The sequence below is a fragment of the Poecilia reticulata genome, chromosome 18 (assembly GCF_904066995.2).
Source record: "Poecilia reticulata chromosome 18, P_reticulata-male-v2, whole genome shotgun sequence".
NCBI lineage: Eukaryota > Metazoa > Chordata > Actinopteri > Cyprinodontiformes > Poeciliidae > Poecilia > Poecilia reticulata.
The window spans coordinates 3,422,535-3,448,336 of record NC_088847.1 but is presented as its reverse complement, the minus strand read 5'-3'; the positions used below and the strand labels follow the sequence as shown (position 1 = coordinate 3,448,336).

General features: G+C 41.0%; 1 protein-coding gene across 3 annotated transcripts in view; it reads right to left on the bottom strand.

Moving 5' to 3' along the window:
• dock11 (dedicator of cytokinesis 11) overlaps positions 1-25,802 on the bottom strand; it is an 82,209-nt gene that overhangs the window by 40,157 nt on the left and 16,250 nt on the right. For 2 of the 3 annotated variants that reach the window (XM_008435028.3, XM_008435026.3), the window contains exons 7-31: positions 25,517-25,651; positions 24,056-24,239; positions 23,611-23,690; positions 22,280-22,363; positions 21,979-22,119; positions 19,635-19,910; positions 16,259-16,381; positions 16,089-16,171; positions 15,883-16,005; positions 15,614-15,690; positions 13,934-14,118; positions 13,771-13,836; positions 10,341-10,433; positions 8,367-8,490; positions 6,598-6,710; positions 6,404-6,487; positions 6,237-6,326; positions 5,938-6,059; positions 4,553-4,622; positions 4,297-4,422; positions 3,963-4,034; positions 2,382-2,528; positions 2,029-2,112; positions 1,502-1,613; positions 1,158-1,196 (exon numbers count right to left, since the gene is read on the bottom strand). In XM_008435028.3, the coding sequence (XP_008433250.2) occupies positions 1,158-1,196; positions 1,502-1,613; positions 2,029-2,112; positions 2,382-2,528; positions 3,963-4,034; positions 4,297-4,422; positions 4,553-4,622; positions 5,938-6,059; positions 6,237-6,326; positions 6,404-6,487; positions 6,598-6,710; positions 8,367-8,490; positions 10,341-10,433; positions 13,771-13,836; positions 13,934-14,118; positions 15,614-15,690; positions 15,883-16,005; positions 16,089-16,171; positions 16,259-16,381; positions 19,635-19,910; positions 21,979-22,119; positions 22,280-22,363; positions 23,611-23,690; positions 24,056-24,239; positions 25,517-25,651 (2,833 nt within the window). The remainder of the gene's footprint in view (positions 1-1,157; positions 1,197-1,501; positions 1,614-2,028; positions 2,113-2,381; positions 2,529-3,962; positions 4,035-4,296; positions 4,423-4,552; positions 4,623-5,937; positions 6,060-6,236; positions 6,327-6,403; positions 6,488-6,597; positions 6,711-8,366; positions 8,491-10,340; positions 10,434-13,770; positions 13,837-13,933; positions 14,119-15,613; positions 15,691-15,882; positions 16,006-16,088; positions 16,172-16,258; positions 16,382-19,634; positions 19,911-21,978; positions 22,120-22,279; positions 22,364-23,610; positions 23,691-24,055; positions 24,240-25,516; positions 25,652-25,802) is intronic. The other variant, XM_008435027.3, reaches the window with a different exon arrangement.

Genomic DNA, 25,802 nt, shown 5'->3' with positions numbered 1-25,802 from the left:
CAAACACATGTCATGACCCAGAAAAAAATCCAGACTTTGACCTAAAACTGCAGCTCAAGCTTTAGAAAACTGAACTGAAGCAAATACTTGCAAAGCTCAAAGGACTAAAGCAATAAATGGGGTAAACAGAAGTAGGTCATAACTCCTACACAGTAATATGTCTAATAAGATGATAAAGAAGTGTTAAAGATAGTTCTACAACCTACTAAATATTGTTTTCTATAAACTGGGTCTGCAGTTTGAGAGAGCTTCAGTTAATAACAGTATAATAAGTCATGTGCTTTTGAGGTTGTACTTATATCAGTTTAATACCTGATAAGAACTGAATGTTTCTTGTATCCTAGTTAGTAGTTTTCTACTTAAGTACTTAAGAATAAATAAATAAATCAATTAAATAAATAACAAAAATGGCGTAAACCGGATCAATACATGGTACTCCACTGAAATGAACCAGAACTAGTTGCAAGGTAGCACAAATGCAAAATACGTCTCAAAGTGCAACACCGCAAACCAATGTGCAACAAAATCACAAAACACATCAAATGAAACATTACCTCCACAAATATGAAAATGAGAAGAACCCAAATAATTCTGCCCATAATGGAGAGTATTAGGAAGTTCTGATGCAGGAACTTTTTTAATTGCATGTAATCAGAAAAGATCAAAGAGGCTGCTAGAATGGAGAAGTTATCCGTTATGTTAATTCAAGAGGAGCCAAAGCCTGAAAACCAAGCAACTATTATCTTGGCTAATGCTGGAGACAGAGAGAGAACAATATGCAGAGGGAAGACGCTCAGACAGCGAGAGAGATAACCACAGCTCCATAAGAAATGTTTTAAGGCTCTGTTTACAAGTTGAAAGTCAATTATGGATAAAGAAAAGAGGCTTGGTTGATTCCCTGAACAGCAGAGTGCTTCTCCACTGCAAAACAAGGAACCCAGATGAAGGCCTAGCATGAGGAATGTTTAGGGTGAGTGGAAAAGACGAGTGCCTTAAGAGGTCAAAGGGAGGGGGGAAGGGGAGGAGGGGAAGGGGCGCGCTGACGGCGGCCGGGAGGGTTAATAATGCCAGTCAGAACAGGAGCGGTGAGCAAAGTGTTTGCACACGGCGGCAAATGTGGGGGGTGTTACGGTTACGGAGAGGGGAGCGTCACCTACCTACAGGGCCAAAAAGCTCCGTCGCATATGGTATTAAATCTGACCACAAGCAAAACACACACACACATAAAAAAACAAACAAAAAAAAACAGAGGGGGTGGGGTGAGGTGAAAATAAAGAATTTTCGGGGTAAGCTAAACAATTCATGCAATGTTTCCGCCAACACAGTTCGAGTCGTAGTCATGGTGAGGCAAACAAATTTCTGTTACGTTTGCTAATCTGGGGCTGAATCATGACAGGTAGGTGTGACATGTCATTTACCAGGCAGGTTCAAAGAGGGCATCAGTGTGATGGATGCAGGTTAGAACAAATACTCAGCGTTGTGGAAGCTCCTGTGTGCTCACCTTGAACTCTCTGCAGCTTGGTGCGTCCAAATGCCATGGGCAAGTTCAGAGGGATGAAGTGCTCGTGGTTACATACCGCCATTAGGAACTCAAACTTCATTTCTGTCAGCACCTGAGAGACGGGCATGGACAACACATGAGCTTGGTCTCGCACATATTCAAATCTCTCTCATCGCAAGTCTTGTGCAAATACAATTGTTCAAATATGACGGGGAGGTCTGTGTTTCTTTAAGTTTGTTAATCAAATTTGAGGCTCACGCAACAAATGTGAGAAAACAAAACTCGAAGTGAGCTGGGAGGCTAAATAAACAGGCCGACACCACACAACGGGCTGACGTTTATGGAAAACAGCGAGTGAAAACAATGCAGTCGTCTGTGTACTGAGTGGGCCGAGGTTTTAAGAAAGCCACATCAGAGGACGAGGAGCACATGCTTTGATCTAACTTGGATCTCTGTCAAATAAAAACAAATGCCATCTCACGCAGAGGCTGAATGTCAATCGGAATGGAAGTTGAGTGGAAACGTACCTTTGGATCCTTAAGGCTGAAGTGGCACATGTAGTGGTTGACCAGGCCAAACGCGAAGCCTCTGTTCATGAATGTCATGCACCTCTGAGAGGGAAACGCACACGGCTGAGGTTAATACCACATCCCTGGCATCTTTACGGAAACCCAACCATTGCAGACCAGCAAGCGTGAAAATAACGAGTTGAGTCTCATGTCAAATTTCATAGATACAAATGAGTTGGTCAACCTGTGATTCATAAACCACTGCGTAGGTGTAAGAGGAAAGGGAAATGGTAAATAGCTATTGATTAAAAAAGGAAAAAAAAAAAAAAAAGGAAACGATTGCTGTCATGTTTTGCATGTGGCATTCAGACCTTGATCAAACTGGCCAGGCTCAAGTTGATGCTCCTGGCTTCCTCTGGGATTTCCATGTGGCGGATGGTGATGTGGGGCATAATGGACAACACCAGCGACTGCAGCGCCTGGTGAAAGCTGTCTGGGAAACGTTGGGGCCGTGGCATCTGAAGAGAGAACAGAATAGCTTTCCATTATATGTACTTCAATCAGCATGGCCGTAAAGCTGAGCAACTTTTATAAAAATGATATGTTTTTTTTACATATTTGTTTAAGCTGTCACTGTGTCGTGCTCGTATGAGACAAATAATCTGTGAAAAGATGGAGCTCCTCCACCTCCTCCATGCGCTGCTATTGTCTCCTGAAGAAACGCACCGCTACTCACCAAAAATAACCCATCGGAGCTGGGGGGAGGGTCTTAGTGCTGTCAATCAACCTCGTGAACGCGTTTCTCAATGTGCTAACGGTAGAGACATAACTCACTGTTACAGGAAAACCACCTATCCATCATCAATGGTGGCCATGCTAACTAGTTCTCAATCATACCCATGACTGGTTGCTCTAAGACCCGCCTCCTGGCTCTGATTGGTTGTTTCTAGTTAGCACTGGGAGAAGATTATCACAGATTATCTGTCTCATATGCTGTCACAACATAGACACGGTACATACTATAGCTTTAAGGCTATGGGACATATCAAATTATAGCAATTGCACTGTGTATAAAACTTGTTGGATTTCCCAAAAAAGTGTCGCTACTTAACGAAATGTCAGATTCGGGCATGATTAAAGTAGAGTAAGGGACCAACTGACATATGGATTTACCACCTGGAAACATGTTACACACTCTACAATCTCCCTGACATCCGGCACTCTGTAACGGCAACTTGCAACGGCAACCCCAAGACTATGGGGTTGGTAAAAAAAAGTCTGGAAACGCATATATCGGTATTTTCACATACTTATCTCATCCTGGAAAATAATTAAATCCTATTCCATAGTTTCCTATTCTCTGATGGAAAATTGTACCTGAGAACTCCTCCTGGCTGTCCGTTATTGCTTGTATTTTACTCAGCATAGATATCAGAATGTTTGGCAACAATAAGATACAACATCCTAAATGTACTTTCAAACTTTGTCTCTTATACTTTCATTTTTATAAATCTGCCTTACTTTGAAAAAAAATGTTAGAAACTTAATTTTATTCTAAGACCTGAGAGTCCAAAGCTGAATGTCAAAAACAACCAAACGGCGTCACAATACACCACTTTTAAAATCCAAAAATGAAAACTGAAACCATGCAAACACTAACCAGATCATGCAGGTGATCTGAATGAAAATAACTCTAACGTAGTTCTACCCTCCTTCTTCCTGATTAAGCCTCAGTTTCCTGTTTAAAGTGCTGCTGGTTAGCGCCCAGATGGAACCCAGACTCATGACACTGCAATGTACAGTATGCACATGAGTAATGACCCAGTAGTGGAAGGTTTGTGAAAACAGAATGGCGGGTTTTTGTCACACCACATGCAGCGTGCTTCAACTTGTCAGACGCACACCAGAAAAGAATATCTGGATTTGAGGGGTCGGTGTCACTGAATACCAACCTTCATGCGGTTCCCTTCCTGCAGGTACTGGGCCATGGATTTTGCCATGGTTTCAAAGAAGAACCATGAGTACTAGAAAAAGAGGTGAAGAGAGAAAAGGTCACAAGCTGGCCTAGAGTCAGAATTTCCTCCTACACAGTCCACAGTTCCTAAGAATAGCAGTCACCACAAATAAAGAAACAGTGATGGGAAAACACGTCAAAGACTGAGACGGCAGGCAGAAACATGTTGAAGGACTTTTCATCTTGTTCCGGCTGCAGATACCAACAGATTTAAACTCTAGCATTCCCCCTGCTGTTCAGAGTTGGTATCACGCCCTGAGGTCTCTACACACCCTGAGCAGTTTATTGCTGGTGTTGAAATCTGCAGTTTGCTTAAGAGTGGCTGTTACAGCGGTGGCCAGCACTTCGTGAGTGGTAGACGAGCTTCCTGATGCTGGAGCGTTGGCCACAAACACATACTGAAACAAAAACAAAAAAAAACAAACAGCTCATTAATTTTAACATTTAAATAGAAACAACCAAACATAATCTGCTGCTGCTTTGGTGATAGAAATAACTGGAGGAATGTGGATGTGGACTGTAGGTCACCTTAACGAAGGAGCGCAGGTAGTGTTCCAGTCCTTCTTCCTGACATTTGGACACTATGTGTATGATTACACTGAAAAGACAGAGTGGGAAATGTTAAAGCTGTAAGCATTCAAAGACACATACTGACTATATAAGGTATAACGGTTCAATACCTTGGCAACAAAAGCAGTGAATCACCGAATCACATAGCAGCAACTCAATGTATTGATAAATGTAGACGTGGTGAAGGTATCTTCACACACATTCATTCGAAAAAGTTGTGTAGGCAGAAATGCCTATGTTGCTATCAGGGAACACTTCCAGTCTGGTTTAAGATTATGACCTGCAACAGTTGCTCAAACAATCACTCCCTACAAACATTTTAATGCCACTTTTGAACGCACCACACAACTTTGAAGCAACGTAGCTCCAGATGGTCACACTGCCGCCTCTTCTTGAATACTGTTAGCTCTAGACCAGAGTACGCACCGGCTTCCAAACAGATTCCCCTTAGCTTCATCAGTATGCAGATGTTCCTCTTGGTTGTACTATAGGAGAGTTTTTGGTCTGCAGCTCCTGAACAGATTCACTGCTCTATACGTTCTGCAGTTGTTCCCTTATGTCTGCCAGGCCTCGTTCTGACCCAGTCCATTTTAGAGCATTCTGGTTGGCTAGAAACTCTGAATTCAGAATTTCACACTATTGAATCTCATCAGCTGCGTTTCCATTAACTATTGTATAAAAATCCTGGCAGAAACGATGAAGAGGACGACAGGAAGTAGTAAGAGGATGATGATTTGCTTTTGTTTGATTTTTTTTCTTCCCAGACAACGAGCAGCCGGCTCCACCAGAGCTCTCACAGCGTCGCACAGTTCATAAACAGTTGTGTGTCATTCCAATGTGTTGAATCCAGCTCTTCTGTAAAATCACTGACTACATTTTCCCCCAAACTGATGCACACATAGCCGCTGACATGAGTTTTAATGACTTATCATGTGAACATGCTTATTCGCATGTGATTTTAATTTCATTTGCGAAAGTGTGTATTTTTGACATTCGCAAAATATAGGCAAAGATTTGCACACATTTGGAATGGAAACGCAGCTAGTGACGTTTTCTCATCTCCTTTTGAGTTTCTTCAGGTCAGAGCATGATGTGTTGGTGATGTACTCCATTAGCCTACTTCATGTTGTCAAACTGGTACTATTTTACTGTTTTATTGACCATTAACTAATACAGGTGAGGTAGTAATCCAACCAACTCGGCCAGATAAATGCGGTTAAGGGAACCGAGGAATTTTTTGAACGCTTTGCAGCGTTAAAGCAGTTCTAAAAGTAGAACAGGTCCAAACGACTACGAGCGGTGTGTGCCAAATGAACGGGATGGATAGATCCTTCATAACTCACCGCAGGGAATTGACAGCAATCTCGTGGGTTTCTTTGGTGGCGGCTGTGAGCACCTCAAACAGCTGCATCAGCACCGTTGGGAGGAAGGTGATGACGATGTGAGTCTCAACAGCATGTAGGCACTACAGGAGGAAACAGTGACAGGAAGTAACAGATAAGAGTTACATAAAAACTCATGAGAGGGCCGGAGGCAATGTGGAAAAGAGAGAGCTGGTCACTTCCATGTGCTCTGGGATTGAATGTATAAGCTAAATGACTTAGTAACTTTCCCGCCTGTAGCCAGGCTCACTGCTGCTCACCTTCAGGTATTTGATGAGTTCTGCTGGGTTTCCGTCTGACATGGTCTTCATCAGCTGGCAATGCTGGAAGAATTTATGCAGATGGAGATCCTGTAGGAAGACATAAAGCTGAACCATCTCATCTCTTGATTCATTTTTTATACATCGACTAATGAACGGACACTGACCTGAGGATATATTGTTGACGCTACACGGCTCTTCACTTTAAACAGTGACTTGGCATTTTCCACCCACTTTATATCTGGCTGGGACTGTTAGCAGAAGGAAGCAGAATATGGCCACTCAGGTTTCGTTTTTGGCTTTTTTTAGATACACAGGACGCAGACGGATTAAACTTCTAGATCAGGTATTCAGATTGTACCTTCCTGCTGTCCTGACACAGATACCCAGCAGGCAGAGCAGCAGCGACAGGCAGCTGGAGCTCCGATGACTGCATCCTCCCATCTTTGAGCAGAGGCATCCAGGAGTATCCCACTGAACAACATGAAGACGAATCAGATGAACAGAAGGTAAGTCACATGGGATGGAACAGTAATGATCCGTCAACACGTCAAAAGCAAAACATTAACATCCAGGATAAATTTGTGATTTATAAATTGTGTCCATACATCTAAAAATAGCAATAATTTTAAAAAAAATGAAGGGAATTTTAGCACTCCTATCACAACAGAGTAATTCTCCATCCAGCACCTCAGATTCTCCACACATTCAGTTACACCAACATTTATATTGAAATGTTACTCTTTTAGCATTTTGTTATGTTTCCTGATGGAAACAGTAATATGCAGTTGAAAACAGAAGTTTACATACAATAACTAAAAAGACACACAGACCTTTTGTCTCTCCCTGAAATGTTAAATAAGGCAAAGCTTCTTGTGTTTTAAGTGAGAATTACCAAAATTATTTAGACTTGCTAAATGCCACAAAAATGAAAGAAGGAATATATCAGAGATTTATTTATTAATGACCTTATTAATTTGAAGAAAAATATATTTCAGTTAGGTGAAACAAACACAGATAAGGCTAAAATTATTCATGAACTTGGTAGATTTTGATTTAAAAAATCAATTAAAAAAACATAATGAAACATTTTTATTTTAACAGTAGCAAATTAATAGGAAAAATTAAAATGGTATTTCAGGAATTAAAACATTTTTTATAACATCTGAGCAGCGTTTTGTGTGTTTTCTCTGGTATTTTAATGATTTATCTTTATGGTTAGCTCTGGATCTTTTCAGATTGGAAGGCCTCATTACAATCACCCTAATCATCAGCTCCTCCAACAAAATATCCAGTTTTGATATTTGGAGCATCAAAACTCCAGATATTATTATTATTATTATTATTATTATTATTATTATTATTATTAGGTCCAATAAAGAAGACACATAATTGTTTTCTAGTTTGTTTGTTTTTTATTAATGAAAAATTATGTAAAAAAACATAAGAAAAAAATAATTTTTTAATAGTAACATTCAAAAAAATATTTTTCTAACTTATTTCTGACAGGGATATGAATAATTTTAGACTTCCTTTATGTACAGCACAGACATCAACCACTTTCACAATTAAGATATTTGGAGAACCTCAAGTGTCACTTTCAGGCCCAAAAACTTTAGTGCCAAAACATTTTATTATGTTATATAAATGACACAAACAAAGAGCCAGAGATATCAAAATGCTTTTAGCAAATGACAAATATTTTCTGTTCTGGTGTGGAATTGCAGTAGCTTTTGTAGGTAGTCATAAAATAAATACATTAATCAATTGATTAATTAATTTGAACTATATATATATATATATATATATATATATATATGCTTTCAAATACTACATTATGTGAACATCTGACATTTTAATACTTTGAATGTTTGAACATGCTTCAAATAATGAAATAAAAATGTTACTAGCTTTAAATTCACATTTTTCTCAGTTCTTGTGGCTTTTTTGGGGCATAAAACCTAAACTGAATGGTCCTTTGCAGTTGCAACATTCCACACTCTAACATCACAAATTGACATATTTTGCAGCCTCAGTTAATCCCAGTAAATTCTGTTTTCTGAATCCCTTTTTACGGACATGCACCTCTCGTCTCCGGATGAATCAACGTTCAGAGTCAGACTCACTCACCCAGTGACTCCACTCCGTCTCTCTTCTTGCTGCTTGCCTTGCTGCTGGACTCACAGCTGACGTGGTAAAAGGTGAACAGGATGTGGTGTCTGTCATGCACGTGGACCGGCAGCTCGATTTTAACCTGCAGGCAGTGGAACAGCAGCGTTTCAGTTTTATACAGACACTACATATAGAATCAGACCCATCTCCCATTTAGTTTGTGATGGTCTCAACTGGAAAACTGGCCGAGTCTATGGCACTTTACTTTGAACCCTATGAGAGCCTTTTGTTGGACAAGATGATTAATTAATAGGAGAACACATTTTCCTCCACTTAGCCAGCAAATGGAGGGGGTAGGGTGAATAAATCAGGCAAGATTAGACTTCAATATGTCCATTACGGTGATGGTCTTTATATGTTTACTTGGACCGGCTCCAGCCCAATTTGCTTCATTTTGGGAACTTGTCCAATACAAGTTGGACAAGTCCACAAAGGCCTGTAAAATCTGCAAGTGTCCATTTTTGCTTTGCCATGAGAGGACTGATTTTATTTTTACGTGAAAAATAAAAGACTAAAAGAAATTTGTATTTTTTTTTAAGTTAATGTGGTCAAATGTAGTTTTTAGTTAAACAGGTCCAGTTTTAACAACCTAAACTGAGCTCAGAAGGAACTAAATGAAAATCAAAGAAGTCCTTTAAAATAAACCACATAATGAGCGTTGGTGGTTTCTCTTAAACAGTGACTCTAAGTAATGACCCAACAGTGTCCATGTTTTTGCCTTATTTATAGTGCATTATTTTCGTTTTTCCTTCATTGAGAGAAACAGCTGTATTTTAAAGCAAAAAATAAAAATAAAAAATCTGGAAAACAGAAGACAGAAACCTACTTTAAGGAAGAAAAAGCAGTATCTCAAAAGTAGATTTTATTGGGCATTGTGAAGATTAAAAGTTCAAGTTGAGATAAAAAACGTAAACTAGATATAAATTAAAGGCAGGAACATTTTATTCTTTTGTCGTCTTTTACACAACAGAATAAAGCATAAAGTGTGGAACCTTAAACATCCTGTCTTTTTATATACTTTTTCAGAACTAAATTACTAAATCTAAACCAGTTGCTTTCCAGACTTTTTATATTCAGGCTTATAAAAAGCAGGTAATAAAATAATCTCTTGCTACATTTGCTTTAAAACTTTCTACCTAGTTATGGATTTTTTTTTTTTTAAAAGACTGCATGTGGACAAAAAGCAAAACTGATTATTAATAAAAGCCAATATCTATTGCATTATTTCTACCTCTGCTGCATGCTCTGACCCCACATGCTCCTGTGACACAGCAGAACACTTCAGCTCCACTAGAGGGCAGCAGCAGCAAAAGAAAAGCTGCCTGCCTGTGATTCACATGGCGATTTTATGACAGGAAATGAAACATGATGCAGAGAACGGCTGGAGCTGGTGGGAAAAATCTAGATCTGGGAAGCAACAGAAACTGAATTCTCAACTGCAGTTAATTTTTAAGGTTCGCTTTTTTGGAAAAAATTTGGAACAGACATATTAGAAATTTGCATGAGATTGTGACGGCTAAACAAGCCCGTCTATATTTACATTTTATACAGGAACAAATCCTTGATCACTGTGTCATTTTTGGAGAAACTCCTCCATGAAAACTGAGGCAGGTTATGTTAAACCTGCTTAAGATCCTAATCCCCATGATTCCACAGCCATATGGACCCCACTGACCCCCCACCCCAGCCCCTCTGCAACAACCTCCTTGTTCTTTCACTCAGCTCCAGGCTCGGTGCTGAGGAATCAGTGGGTTCACAGCTCTGTCCCGGGGCAGATTTATGGGATTATCTCAGGCTGCTCAGGCATTTCAGTAACGAGCAAATATCCTGAGAGGTTTGAAGAAAGCCCAGCCCGTCTGAGCGAACGTCTTACTCCACACTTTATAGTTTACAGTCGCGACACCAGTCAAAACGGAGGGAACGGAGTCTGACCTCGTCGTAGAAGTCGGGGCTCTGGTTGTGGTGCAGGACAGCTGCGTAGGCGCCGTTGGCAAAGAGAGAGTCCCCCGGCTTGCCGTAGATGCACTAGAAGGAAGTAAAACACACAATGAGCCGTGAGAGTCACTGAAACCTGAGGTTACTGACAACGTCAAGAAGAAGTACAGCATGGCACTGCTTTGACGAGCAACTGGGCAGTTCAGATTTGGAAAAGATTTAGTCCAAGTGAACAAAAATATTTTATTCTGCAACAGCATAATCATAATGATTTACACAGATAGAACCACTCCGTAATATTTGCTGATTCTTTCAGTATTTTGTTAGGTAGACATAATGTAATATATTATTGAAAGAATAACATGTCAAAATGTGTTGCAACCATATGGAGGCACAAAAGAGACATAATTATCGACAACAAAAACTAGTTGAAATTGAAAAGAGAAAAGCTTAAACTACATTTCAAATTTTGAACTTTCAATCTGAAAAACAAAAGAATGTGTCTTGTTTTTCCCACCAGGTTAGAAGCAGAGCTGGAAGGATTTTCGATACTGCGGGAACTGAGTGCAGACACATGCCTGGAGGCCCAGCGCTGTGCGGCACACAGGCCGATGGCGGCCATGAATAAGAATAAGAAGAGATTAAACTGCATCTTTCTCTCAGCTGGTTTTTAATTAAACTTTTTAAATTAATGTCAGTTTCAGGTTTGATGTTTCCAGATTTTTAGCAGTTTCATCCAACAAGTAGAGACTGACTGGGATTTTTACATATTTTCAATGTGATAGAGCTCAAGATGGACAGCATCTATGAACATAAATTATCAATTGAGTTTAGGAGTGGACTTTGACTGGGCCATTCTAAAGCAGCAATAGGATGTTCTCACTCTTCAGTCCTGGGGTTGGTTGTATTGCATCTTCCAGATGGATGCCTGCATAAAAATGTGTGGACATGTGGACATGCTTATGTTCACAATCTGATAGACTTTCAGTAGTTTAGGGAGTTTCTTTCCTGCAGATGATTTCAGGATGCAGGTTAAACTCTGACTCCTCAAAAACATTTTAACTTTTTAAACTTTTCAAATTTAGAATTTACAGCTTTTATTATGACATTTTTAATCAGTACTGTATACAGTCATAATGTAAAATATGCAATTTTTGCTTTTATTTGAGTAAAAGAAATATCCCCAGTATTGATTAAAATTAGGACCAATAAAATATTTTTTTCTCCTTTTCCTACTTTTCCTTTCTCAGATTTCTGACTGTTTTCCCCCTCAGAATTCAGATTTTTGTCTAAAAATTCCACTTTTTCCCCAGATTCATTCATTTTTTCTCAGCTTTCTGACTTAATTCTCATAATTCTGATTTTATGTTTTTTGCTCAGCTTTTTTTCAAAGCTAAACTTTTCTAAAAGCTTGTGAAATGTATCGTTTTGCTAGGAAATGGATGCCAACTACAAACCCAAAACATCATATCACATACTTTCACTTCCCACCTCTGTACCGTTAAACTAAATCAAACTGATCTAAGCAGAGCAGGAACCCTCATCAGCAGAGGCTTTATGGAAAAACACGGTCATGTGTGCGGGATCAAGCGGCTGCTGGCCAGAATGTTTCTAATGAGGAGAGACGAACAAGAATTCCACACTGCTCCAACGAGCTGGCGCTTTAATTAGGACGTTAACAAATGCTGTCATCTGAAATGAATGACAACGAGCCGTCCCAGCCAGAGACAGCATGGCTGGAATTGGACCGAGTGGCTCCAGAGGCATTCTGGGTGTTTAAGTCCCACCAGGTTAGAGGCAGAGATGGAAGGTTTTTCTATGCTGCAGGAACTGAGTGCAGACACACGGCTGGAGGCCCAGCGCTCTGCGGCAGGCAGGACGATGGTGGCCATGATTACCTGACTCAGGATGAGGGTGGAGGAGCAGCTGCTCCAGATCTTATCACCGCTCTCCCTCAACATGTTGTCCTGTTGGAGCTTGCACCGCATCACACACAACCCAACACCAGGCAGCTTCTGCTCAGAGAAAACCTGACCCAAATTGTCACATTTTCATAATCGGAAACGCAATCCCAGCTGATGTCTCATGTAGCTGGAAGCTGACTAGTGAACGAGTGAGTGCATCGTCAGCTTACAGCCCAGGGGAAATTCCCTCAGAGTCTATCAGCCACCGGGCTACGTCCTCTCAGGTACGCCTGAGTCCAACAGAAAAACGCAGAATCTTCCCACTCTTCCGCTTGGCCCTGATTACATCTCCAGGCAGGTGGTGCTGCTGGCTCCTGCTGCCTGAACAAAACTATTTCCACTGGCTGAACCTGAGGCGATGTGCCTGGTGTGTGTGGGGGTGTTTCAGCGGACAAGCGACTCGCCTGACTGCTTTTCTTCATCCGTCTGACTCGGCTTAATCAAAAGCATCAAACGTGAATGTTTTTGAAAGTGAGAAATAAAACAACCAAAGAGAGAGAAAATAACCCGCGACCATTCATCTCCCAGCCATAATAACAAAGGCTGGGCAAGATTCAGATTTGATCTCTCTCCTTGACAGAATTACTGATGTTCCTTTAAAAAGTTCTGTTACCTAACAGACCAGATTCTCAGTATCAATATTATATTTTGGATTGGACTGAGGTTGGCGTTGAGTGTTTGTCCACTTTATCCATTGTAAAACCAGTTTCATGTGTTTGGGTCACCTATGCAGTTGGAACACCAACCAGAGATGGTTCTTCTCTACAGAAAAGAAAAAACACCAGCAGCGAAGCAGGCCCCCATCATGATACCACCACTCCCACGTTTGACAGTTCAAATCCACCCTCCAGCTAATCAAAACAGACTTCTGTGGACCAAACAGGTGAATATTTATCTGATTTTCAAGCAGAATTTTCTTTTTCTCAACCAGCACCCTCTCGGCCCACACATAAACCTTCGTATTGTCTGCTGATCCAACAGCGTATAGTTATAGTTGCAGTTTTCTGGCTGACATGCAGATTCTGATTTGGCCAATATAAATTTTTTTTTTGTCTGAAATGCTGCTAAACGTAGTGAGAAAGTCATCAAGTTGGCCACAACGGGGTAGACGTGACCCAGTGGACGGGTCAGTCAGTCATCTCTCTCCACAAAAGGGAACACTGGCTGATTTTCAGGCCTTTGTAGAGGAGGGTAAGATCAGTTGATCGAATCAGTTTCTCAGGTAAGTATTGGCTGATCACCAATCTCCCAAAATTAGCAAAATCTTTGCATCCAAAGTTCTTAATATTGAGAAAAAGAGGTATTTAAAACTGCTAAATGTACTTCATTTACACCGTAAATATGGTGTTGCACACAGAGGAACTCTATTTACCAGTTAGGTGACTTCTGAAGGTAACTATTTGCGCTGAATTTCATTTAAGAATATAATTGCAAAGGGGGCTAACTTTGCTTTAGAGACTCACCTTTAAAGGGACAGAACCTTCCTCATCTGAATCTTTGAACTGCATGCAGACAGCGATGTTCCGAGCCTGAAGGAGGAGGGAGGAGCAGTCAGCGACCCGCTGAGCCCGATGTGTCACATCTGCCTCACTGTCAGATCACACACACAGCTCTGGTTGGCTTTACCTTGGTGAAGGTCTTCTGGTTGTCGTATTTCAGCTGCAGGGGGTAGATGTAGAGCTGGTTCTTGTAGGTGGTGAAGGGGTAGTTGTACTTGGCTTCCACGGGGAGGAACTCTTCGATCTCCACGGAAACCCGCTCGCAGCCGTCCTCGAAGGGTTTGACGGGGATGTAGGAGGACGTCACTGTGTCTGCAGCACAGAGAGCTCCGTCAGCTCAGAGGACGGAGAAAAGCAGAGCTGATTTCTGCTTTACAGATTCCATCATCCACTAACTGAGGGGATCAACATGAAGCCATGTGGCAGTACAAACCCAGATGCATAAAAACAGAGGGAAGCGTCAATCACACAAGATGCTGAGCTGCTTTTCTGAACTACGTCTTTTATGCACTCCCATCAACACATCAGATGACTGCCACACATTATTTCCATTTGGAGTTTGTCAATCAGCCAAAAATATGACCTACTTTTCTTTTAATCACCACCAGAAACACTCATGTGACAAGTTGCATGTTCTAAAAGATCACTACTCGTTTGATCTTTACAAATTCTTTCGATGTAATCGTGGCGATCTAGAAACTTAGGCTTCTTCTTTTCTTTTGTGCTCTAGATAAAAGTACCAACAGCTGAACGAGGAAACAAGAGACCACAGGACTTTGATACATCGCCTTATTACCGCTTGGACTTTCTCACATTTTGTCAGTAAAAACTAAGTCACAGCCCGACTCGAGGCAGTGCAGAGCTAAAATGATACGTCATTTTATTTATTTATTTACACAAATAGGATATTTTTTCAAACCCCTTTACTTTAGATGTCTACATTGTCTTCAAATTCACCTCATTAGTAAACAGCAGTGGTGTGAACTGATGTCTAGAAACTTAGTTGTGCTAACCCTAAAGCACTATTTATAAACAATAGTTCCGCTAACAGTACAGCTCTACACCAACCCAGTATTTAGCAGAAGCTAACGCTAAAGCGCAACACCAACAATGTCTTTAGCAGAAGTTAACACTAATAACAGGCATGTTCTGTAATATAAGACCCTCAGAAACTGCATTTATGTTCATAACTTGATCTCTTCTGTCTTTGTTTTATTTTGTTCCTTCATGTTTCTTGTTGAAATAAAGTTGTTGGGAGGATAAAAAGGGAGCAAAAAGAACAGCTGCGTAAATATTCTTCATCCACTTCAAAATAAAAGCATGAATATAAACATTTAATTAATTACAGGATGAATTCCTAAAAATCAATGTCCAAGTTTATGAAATGGAAAGTTTACAAAACACCAAAGTAAATTACAACTTTAGAATTTATCGGGAAAATTAAATTTGTGGAAAGTTAGCAAAATGCTAATGCACTGAGTAAAAGAAATGGCTCTGCTACTAGCGCAATAGAGGAAGTGTGCTCACCACTGGTTAATAAAGTAGGTAGAGTCACAATCTGAAAAAATCAAAAGGTTGATCAACTAAGTATTGACTTAGAGGGCTGAATACAAATGCACACCACACTTTTAAGATTTGTTTTTGTTAAAAAAAAACATTTTAAATTTCACGAAGATGTGCTACTTGGTGTTGATCATAGAAGATCCCAGTGAAATCCATTAAAGTTTGAAGCATTATTCCATTTTAGTGGCTAATGGCTTGATAATAAAACAACACTCAGCAGTCTGCTATGGAAACGTGAACATACTTGAGAAATCAGGCGGGACACATTCAATGGTCACATTCAGCTGTCCTGGAATGATCTGCAGTTTGCTCTTCTCAGGTCTGAAAAGCAAAAAAAAATAAATAAATAAATAAAAGGGATTTTCTGAAACTAAATAACAGAACAAATACTAAACAGTTTGGATTTTCCAAAGAAAGTGACATATATGAGCAAGGCACTTCCTCTGATGCCAGGTCAAACTTAGACTTAAAGAGAATTAGGGCCCTCCACATGAAGTGATGATGGTGACTCACTTCCTGCTGTCGGCCAGCAGCTTCAGCAGGTCGTCTGTAGAGATTTTGCTGCTGTCCTGGCGATAGAGAGGAGAAAACTTCCCGTCCATGTCCAGGCTGCCCTGAGCATCCTTGAACACCTGCCTGGGTCAGAGCAGACGGCTCAGCATTAAGATCCAACACACACACCGCACAGACCAACCACACACCCCAACCCGCTGCCTTACTTGGCCGCCCAGGCAAAAGGCATCCTGTAGTGGCCCAGACGTTGGCAGGTCTGCTTGGCGGCTTTCAGCACCTTCTGAGCCGTCTGGGGAAACATGGGAGGAGACATGAACACGGAGCAACGTGTGAGTGTGTAAAATGTGCTGAGTGTGAAGAGCAGCGGGGGGGAAACCTTGTTGGTGTCCGAGGTCTTGATGTAAGGCTCGGTGCAGTGGGTGATCCCGTTCTGCAGAACCTTCTCCACTCGGGCCACCAGGAAGATGTCTGCATGAGGGTTGGTCACAGAGAAAATGCCCTGGGAACAAAAAACAAGAGAAGAAGTGAGAGGAGGAAGAGGATGAATGGCTGCCACCAAGTCTGCTTTTGACTAAAAGTCACTGAAAGTTTTTGGTCCTTTTAAAATTAAAATTAGTTGTTTCTGGGTTTTTTTAGATAAAAGACATATTTTGTTTTGCATCTAACAATCTCCACTTTGGACACCCATCGTTCTAAACAGTTACTCTGGAGGAGCTGCAGAGATTCAGAGCTCAGGTGGAAGATTCTGTCAACAGGAAACTATGAGCTAGAAACGCCTCAAATATGGAAAAGACACACAATACAAGCTGTTTAATGGAGGGAGGGAAGGAAGGGAGAGACAAACAAAAAAAGGAACAAAGGAAAGAAAGAAGGACAGAAGGGAGAAACTAAGAAAGGGAGCATCTTTTCTTAGGACACTCCAGACCTAAATCCAGTGGAGAATGTTTCCAGACCTGAGAAGTGCTGCTCACAGGCATCCCTCCATCCAATCTGCATGGATGGAGGGAAAATGATTAGGAAAGAAACAACCATCCGAATCCACCCAGCTGCTGAGCTATTCCACAGAAAATAATGTAAAACTGTCAGCTTCTAGAAAACAAAGCTGGTAGAAACAACTGTAGTCACAGCGAATTCTGCTTCTATAAAGTTGAATAAAACACTGCTTTCTTTTTCCATCTACTCTTTCCTTTCATTATCACACATTATGTAAAACATTAAAGTCTGTGGTTGGAACACATCAAACAAAAGAGCAGATATGAACACTTTTGTTTATTTTCTATTTCTGACAGTCGCCTCATAGTCGATGGAGATCTACAGTGACATCAGACGCCATCAGGTCACAAACAAGAGCAGAGGAAGCAGCTGAGGCTAAAGTCAAACTGCAGGAAAACCGCAAGGGAGCAACATGTATATTTGGTCGGGTGTGAAGAGTTCTCGCTCAAGGTTTCAGTTTCAAACACTGAAGAGGAAAGAAACAAAGACGTCTTCCGAACGCACCCAGCAGCCGGTTTAAAAACACTGCAAATGCAACATTTTGGTCTCAAGAGCCACAGACTCGTCCTTGCAACCATTGCAGCAAAACACGAGCTGACACTCATCGTCACATGAGGCCAGGCAGATGATTCAGAGCTCCAATTATCAGAGCAGACAGGAGGTGGAGGCTGCGTGCGTGGACCACACCCGGCCCAACTCCGTTACACTGGGCTCTGTTACGCTGTAATCAGGAAGCCAAGCCGCTTGTTTTCCTTTCAGGACGGGTGGACCAGTCCAAGCAGAGTGGCGGCTGGTTGCTGCAGCGCCATACATTCAGATATTACTGCATTCTGCTGGGTTTCAAAGAGATGTTTCTACGAGATCAGGAAAGGATTACTTAAATGTTTAAAACTAAAAAAAAAAAAAATCAGCATGATACTGCCACCACCATGTTTCACCAGGCAGATTGGATGTTCAGGGACTACTGGGTTTAAATGTAGCCTCAACTTTGGTCTCATCTGACCAGGTGTGCAAACTTTTCATCACATATTCAAGTCACACAATTAAAACTTCTTGTACAAGGCAAAATTTGTTGTTGTCTTTTTAAAAGAAAACAAATATGTATATAAGAGCTCTACCAATAAGTACACATGCATATAGATTTAATAGAGCAAAGTAGTCAGGCCTTTGGGAAAAAATGATCTGCAAGTAATTATGGACTCAAAATATAAATTAGAAAAAAATCCAACAAGAGGGATATACTGGTCACTAAAATCGCAAATATTTGAGATTCCCTCTAATAAAACACTTATAGATATTTTAACACCAAAATATACCAGAATATGTATTAATATTCGCAACGGAATATTAGCACTGCCATCCAAACTAACAGCCACAGGCTTCCTGGTCTCTGGTCTGGAGGTTAGAGCCAATCAGAGTCAGGAAAAATAAATGCTGTTCATGGATTGGCTGCTTTGCCATCACTAGACAACAGCATGTGAAGTAGCACTAATGCTAGGCATTCCAGCTGGTAGTCTTTTCAGCTCCCCTAGCGTTACCACAGGCAGCTGTACTTATACTGAAATTAAGTTGCAGTTTTATTTAGGGTTGTCAGAGTAAAGGGGGCTGCATACAGATGCTCTCCCTTTTACCATATTTTTATTTGTGAACATTATTGAAAACGAACTATGGTGTGTTGGTGTATTCAATAAAAATCACAAGTAAATGTATTGAAATTTTGGACTGTTTTCTGAAAAAAAAAGAAAAACTTTGAGTTCTGAACACTCCTGCAGTGTTTCTAGTTCACTTGGGTCTGGTGACATGGAAAGAATCAGACTGACTGCTGCTGAGAAGAAAGGAAAAAGTGAGAACAAGCTGTGTGTGTGCTGCTGAGCTCACAGCCAAAGCCAGCACTCACATACAGGCTTCATTTTTCCAAAGGCTAAAACAAAATAGGATCAAAGGAACTTCCATCATCAAAAATCTGCCTCACTACAGATGGCAAATGAAATCAAAAAAGAGAAAAATTTTACAACCTTCCATTTATTCAGAAATGGAAAAGTAGGACATAGATTCATCGAACCAGTAGAGGACGTCCAGACAAACTAGTAAGTTAGAGAAACTAGTCAGAAACATGAGCTATGCTAATACTGAAACACTTCACCAACATGGTATTTAGCAGAAGCTAATGCTAAAGCGCAACGCCAACACTGTATTTAGTAGAAGATAATGCTATTGCGCTATACCAATGGTGTATTTAGCAGAAGCTAATGCTATACCACTACACCAACACTGTATTTGGCAGAGACTAATGCTATAGTGCTACACCAACGGTATTTAGCAGCAACTAATGCTAATTTGCTACACCAGTGGCGCATTTAGCAGAAGCTAATGCTATGGCACTACGTCAACAGTGTATTTAGCAAAACCTAAAACTATAGCCCTACATCAACACGGCATTTAGCGGAAGCTAACACTAAAGGGCTACACCAATGCTGCATTTAGTGGAAGCCAATTTCAAGCGCTATAAATATAGCTAAATTATTTCTCTATCTAACAACTTTACTAAGTAGACATACAAATGCTCTGTATAGCAGAGCATTAAAAAAGGTTTTGCTTTGGTAAGGCTGCTGGGAAAAATCCCCATCTCATAAAAGAAAATAGCAGGTACACAAGTACAACCATAGCAGTGAGAGCTAGGCAGCAATTTAGCATCTCAGCATTTGAGGTTAGAGACTTCATTGAGCTAAAACATGAGGCTTTCAGTGCTTAGCTTGTACCTGTGTGGGGAAGCGAAGTAGAGCCTCCGACACCCTCTGGACAACAGGAAGGCCTTTCCCTTTCCCACAGTCTCCGTTCACCATGACCCCTCCTCCTCCTCCACCGCCGTCTCCTGATCCTCCACCTTCCGAGTCAGATGATGGAGAAAGTTGACCGGAGGTGTCTGTCAGCATCTCCCGGACACACGGAGGGTTCAGGTCCACATGGAAGTCGGCTGAGATCTTGCAGTTTTTAGACAGGTCGAAAAGAGCGAGGCAGATGAAGAATGGCTCCACCTGCAGCAGGGTTGAGCAGAGAAAGAATGGAAGGTGGACTGAAAACCTCAGGAAGACACAACAATAGTTTTAACAATATATTTTTAAGTACGTTTGTTATGAGGTCATTCAGAAATGAAGTTAACTTAATTTACTGGAATAGGTAATGACGGAAATACCCAACAAGTTTATCCCAACCAGAATCTACTTAAAATGCTCACATTTGGTTACAGAAACTAGGGGTGCACAGGTCAATTGACTTGGATTTCCTTAATTTTGGTAGATCTGTAATCACTGACTTGTAAAAAGCTTGACATACCGATTCCGATATAGGTAGATAACAATTTTCTTCTTTAAAAATGTGCTATAAATAGTAACAAGTCACTAAGTTGGTAACAATGGAGTGACTATTATTGACCAGGCCACGCAGATGTGACCTGCTGGGCCGGTCTGTCAGTCAGACTCACTCCAGAGCAAAAGGGAGCAGTGTTTGATCTTCAGAGTGGATAAGATCAGTTTCTCGTATAAGAATGAGCTGATCACCTATCTCCAAAAATTGAAAAAATAGAGGTCAATTTTTTGGCCGGATGATTTATCGGTGCACCACTAATGTTAGGCACAAGACTCAGTTCTAGAAAGAACTTTTGAGATTTGCCTGATGTCTGTGCAATGTCTCTGCTGGTACAAAATAATTTGTCTGAATCAAAGCGCATTAATCTCTTTAATCTGCCTCAGTTATGGAAACAAGTTGTGCTGCCATGGAAATAGACCAGATTTTTGTTTCCATTTCTAAGTAAGTTAGCCTGATCCAAAATAAATAATTCATTATATCGGCCAAAACGAGTTAGTGCCGTGATGCTCAAACATTCTTTTAAGGTTGTTCAATTACGTCATGAAATGAAACTGAATGGAAACAAGGGAGGAGAAGAGGAAAAGTGTGTGCTGCTTTGGAACCACAAATATGAATGGAATCATTTGTCCAAGCAGCTCCTCTAATGGAAGAGGAGGAGCTCAGGCAGCTGCTCTGTTCAAGGTGAAAACTGCAGATTCATGCCATCTTTTACATTCACACATTCCCATTCCACAAATGTTTATGCATGGGACAATGTTTCTTTCTAATGCGCTTTATTTTAACAACAGGACAGTGAATGCATCGTCTCGACTGCCTTGATGTGGAAGTTAGAGGGGGGGGGGTAGGAACATGTGACTCTTTCTCTGCAGACCAACATGAATAATGAAGGTGTATTATCTGGGGCGAGAACTGCAGAGGGCGAGGACTGACCACGATCTGGTCTGGTAAAAATGAAAGCAGTGTGTTGTGGGTAAATATGCACGTCTATACAGGGACTCACATGGAAGGCATTGATCTTATTTGGGAAGCAGGTCTTTGTATACAGTGGAGTGCTAATGCATTAATAGCTGACCTAATTTTTCCTTTAGCACTTTAGCTAACTTTGAAAATGTTTGGCGCACTTAGCGTCGCCTAAATTTAATTTTCTGAATAAATTCTAAAGTGCTAATTTATTTGGCTGTTTTGTAAACTTTTACTTAAATAAAACACTTGATAACCAAAACTTCTGTGTCGAAGTTTTGACTATTGACTGTTAGGAATTCTTCCAGGAGTTAGCTGTTTATATTCATGCTCTTATTTTTAAGTAGTTGAAGACAGTTTATGCAGCAGTTCCTTTTCCTCTTCTCACATGTCTTCCCCCCCAAAAAAAACTTTTAATTCAAAATAGAAATATACAGGAACAAAATAAAACATGTGTAGAGAACAAGATATAGAAAATAAATATTTAATATCTAAAGGTATGATAGAATATGTAAATGATGTCAAATTAAATTGGTTCTTGAGGATTGTAGACATTCAAGCGCAGATATAATTTGAATTGCAGTTAGCACTTTAGCATTAGCTTCCACTAAATATATGTTAGTGTAGCACTTTAGCTTGCGCTAAATAGTGTGTTGGTTTAGTGCTTTGCTGTTAGCAGAACTAATGTTTATGATTAATTCTTTAGGGTTAGCAGTGCCCACCACTGTTCATATGTGAACAGTGTGTTTATATCCATATATGAAGACAGTAACATACGTTGGTGAGGACACCATCGGCCTTCTCGTTAACGCAGCCCTGCAGGCTGAAGGTGAGGTCGTGGCAGCTGACCATGATGCGGCGGCCGAAACGCTCCTCAAACGGCTTCACGTCTGGCTCGATGCCCGAGAAGTCCAGCCTCTACATGTAGGACAGGGAGGGGGCAGGGGTTGGTGGAGAGGCAGGGGGATTAAAGAAAATGGGAGGAGGGTGGACAGATCAGGAAGATTGGATCAATAGCGAGATACATTAATAAGTAATGAGTGAAAACACAAGTATTGAAAGCATAAACTTTCCTTACCTGCGTTTCAGGGTCCAGGGAGAAAAGCTTTTGTCTGCCTTCGTTCCTGTTGATCTTATTGAGCTGGTCTGTCTCCCTCACGTACTGCAAAGAGCACAGAGTCAAACTAAATGCTTCAACCTTTCCTCTGCCCATTTTTGTAGTGTCTGCATCGACTCTTTAGCTGAGAGCTCGTGCTTTCTTTCCTCTTTAAGCAAACAGAAGACAAAGACATTCAGTCGGAAGAGAAATGGGAGGATGAGGGGGCCATCTTATGTAGACAAACAAGTCAAGCCCTCCAGTGCCAGGCGGACCTCAGTTCCTGTCTGCTCTGCCTGCAGCCTGCAGACAGACGGGAGCATGAAGAAGCAGAGGCCCAGAGCCAGAGTGGGGCTTTGTTGTCAGTGAGCAGCTGTGGGTTTAAACACATTAAAGCAGCAGAGGGTCTGTGGAGGAAACAGAGCTGCTCTCAGGCCTTTTCTGCTCCACAATCTCTGCTCAGAGAAAACCTCCAAATAAAACGCTTACAGCAACCACCAGTTTTCTCCGACCCAACAATGAGACCGTGAGAAAACAAATGAGAATAAGCAGCAGTTTTCAGAAGAAGAAGCAAGAGTTTTCAAACAAAATGTTCGCAAAAAAAAAAAGACTGGAAAGTGATGAACAAGATTTTCACCCTAAAAACTTTTTTTTAATTGATTAGCTTTTTGTATTCTGACAGTTTTTCTTCAAGATTTACGCTTTAAAATGTATCATATTTTCACCCAGTTTATCGTTGTGTTCAACATTAACTGAGAATAAATATGAACTCAAAAGGTTCTTACAGTGCATCTCAAAAACACCTCTTCAACTGTCCCTGAAACCTCATTATATTATATAGGGGCAACACAAATACAAATCTGAAAAGTGTGGTGTGCTTTTTTGTTGTCCCTGCTTTCGTCTGATTCAATTAAACTTGAAAACTTGAAAGATACACTGACAAGGAGAGCATTGATCATGGAGCTGAGGTTCATCTTAGGCATAAACGTAAACCATCAGCTGCAAACGTGCTGGACTCAGTGGACAGAACACAAATGCAAGCCACACTTTTTAGATTTTATCTGCAAAAATGTAGATAGACTGTAATATTTTGTCTCCACTTCACTATTATGCACTATTTTGTGCTGCTCCATCACAAAAAACTCCAATATAACAAACAAACAAACAAACTGAAATTTGAGAAAATATGACAAACTTTCAGGGGTGTGAATAGATTTGTAAGGTTCAGCATAACTTTAATATGGTTATAAGTAACAATAATGGCCTGATAAAGATTATGATGGCTTATAAAAACAGATAAGTGCTGTTCCTACCTTCATGAGCTCGGAGTGCAGGCTCCTCCCCTGGCTCTCCTGCAGACCTTCTCCTTTCCCTTGGCTCACCGTGTCGTCATCTGATCACACAGGAGGAAATGCATCAACAAGAAGCCCTCCCCCCGCAGGTTTGATTAGCACATCCATGTTGTCCAGTTTAAAATAGCATCCATCTGCTGACTCCCTGGATGCTTGGAGTTGATGAACTGAGTGAACCTCTTAGTCGTCTCAGTATCTCATCAGAATGTAGGGGGTTTTTGGATTTCGTCCACAGAAAGCTGGCAAGACCCAAACAAGCTGCATAAAACGCTTAATGTTCCCTCTAAGGCCAGCTAAAACAAGAGACCAGTCGACCCTCTTTCCTGAAGAGATAATCAGCTAGAGGAAGTTCAGACTTTATCACCCTGCTAGCTTGTATTTTTTAAGTGTAGGAAGAAGAGCTGACCTGTGTTGAAGTCCAGCGGCTCGGCTCCGTTCCTCTTGTCGGGGACGGCCTCGGCGGCGCTCTGCAGGGCCTGCTTCAGCGTGGACACCCAGTCCTCCATCTCCGCCTCGCTGTCTGCAGCCAGGAAGTGGCTGTAGCGGTCCTGCATCTTCAGCTCGAAGCCGTTCCGCCGCATCTTAGGGCTCTGATGAAGCACAGCATGTTAGAGGGTTCAGGGTTCAGTTAGGGGTAAAACAGAAGAGCTGCTGATTGGAGCCTTCAGCAGAAACTGGTTCATTCTCCAACCTGACAGATTATTCAGCGAAAACTCTTTATCTCTGTCGTTAGAAAGTATTTGTCCCCTTTCCGATGGGGGGAAAATACTTTATGAAAGAAAGATCTCCTGTAACAGTCTGTGCAGCAACAAATCTGAAGAGGCCTCTGACTGAACACATTCTGTTGTTGTTTGACATTCTGATGAAGAGGATGCTTAGTTTTGACAGTGATGTTTCTTTTTATTTTATGAAGAATTCTTCATGGAAAATGATTGACGGTAGTCGCTGCCGCCAATAAACAGCTATTACCGTATTTTCCGGACTAAAGTGGCACTTTTTTTTCTTCCAGAATTTTGCTGGTCCTCAGCGGATTATTCAGATGAACTTCAGCGAATAAAAAGGAAGAACGAACAATGCATAATATGATACGATATAAGTGACGGAACGCAGAAAACATACCTCTCTCAGGAGAAACTCTCCATATTTTTTTTCTTCTTCTACTCCCAAAGCATCCTGGGATATATAGTCCACTCCATTAAAGGTCCACAAACAGTCCGTTTTGAGGCAGATACTAACTATGAAAAACTAACCAACTCTATGAAATAACAATTACATCTCAGACTTATATTAATTACAACATCCCAAATAATAAGTCATAAACAAATCCTGGTTAAACCCAAAACTAATTCTTAACATCCTGTGATAGTCCAGTTAGACATATCTATGTTTTTTTTCCTCTGTGTGACGCTTTTTTTTTAGTCTGGAGGAGCGACGTATAGTTTAGAGAATACAGTAGCGTCAGTGGGAAACATTTCACTGTTACAAAAGTTGTGACAGTAAAATACTTTTATAAAGTGCTGCAAAGACTAACTGGAAGAAATGCTGTTGTAAATGTTAAACATCTGTCTAAATGAAGCTGACTAAACCCAGTGAGTAAAATCGTGATCATCGAACTAAAAGCTTCCCGGCAGCCAGCCCAGACCTGAAGGAAGTACCCACAAGTTGACTTAGTCAACACCATCACCCCCCTCCACCACCAGCAGCTCCTCCCTTTTAATCAGCTAGACCAATCCTTTTTTATCCAGTCAGAGGAATGCAGGAAATCTGCCCCAATAAAAGCAGCTAAAGCCCCTGGAGCGTGGCGGGAGCTCACATTAACACCAGGACCCACATCAAGGCTGCTGCTGCTGGCTTGCTCAAAGTGTACCTGAACAACATCAATGCAGGAGTCCAGGTAGATGGAGCCTTTGGTTTCCTTGCAGTTCTTCTCTTCCTTGTAGGAGTTGAGGATGTAGGAGCCGTCAGGGAGCTGGGACAGGTAGAAGTATCTCCGTTTGAACACCTGAAAGTCACAGCAGAGACTCATCATCTCTATCAATAACTCATAACTCATGCAGCAGAAATGATGGATTATTTCTGCTGCATGTTTTCACATGTAGAAACATTACAACCACAAACAAACTTTGATGTGTTTTAATAAGGTTATATATGAT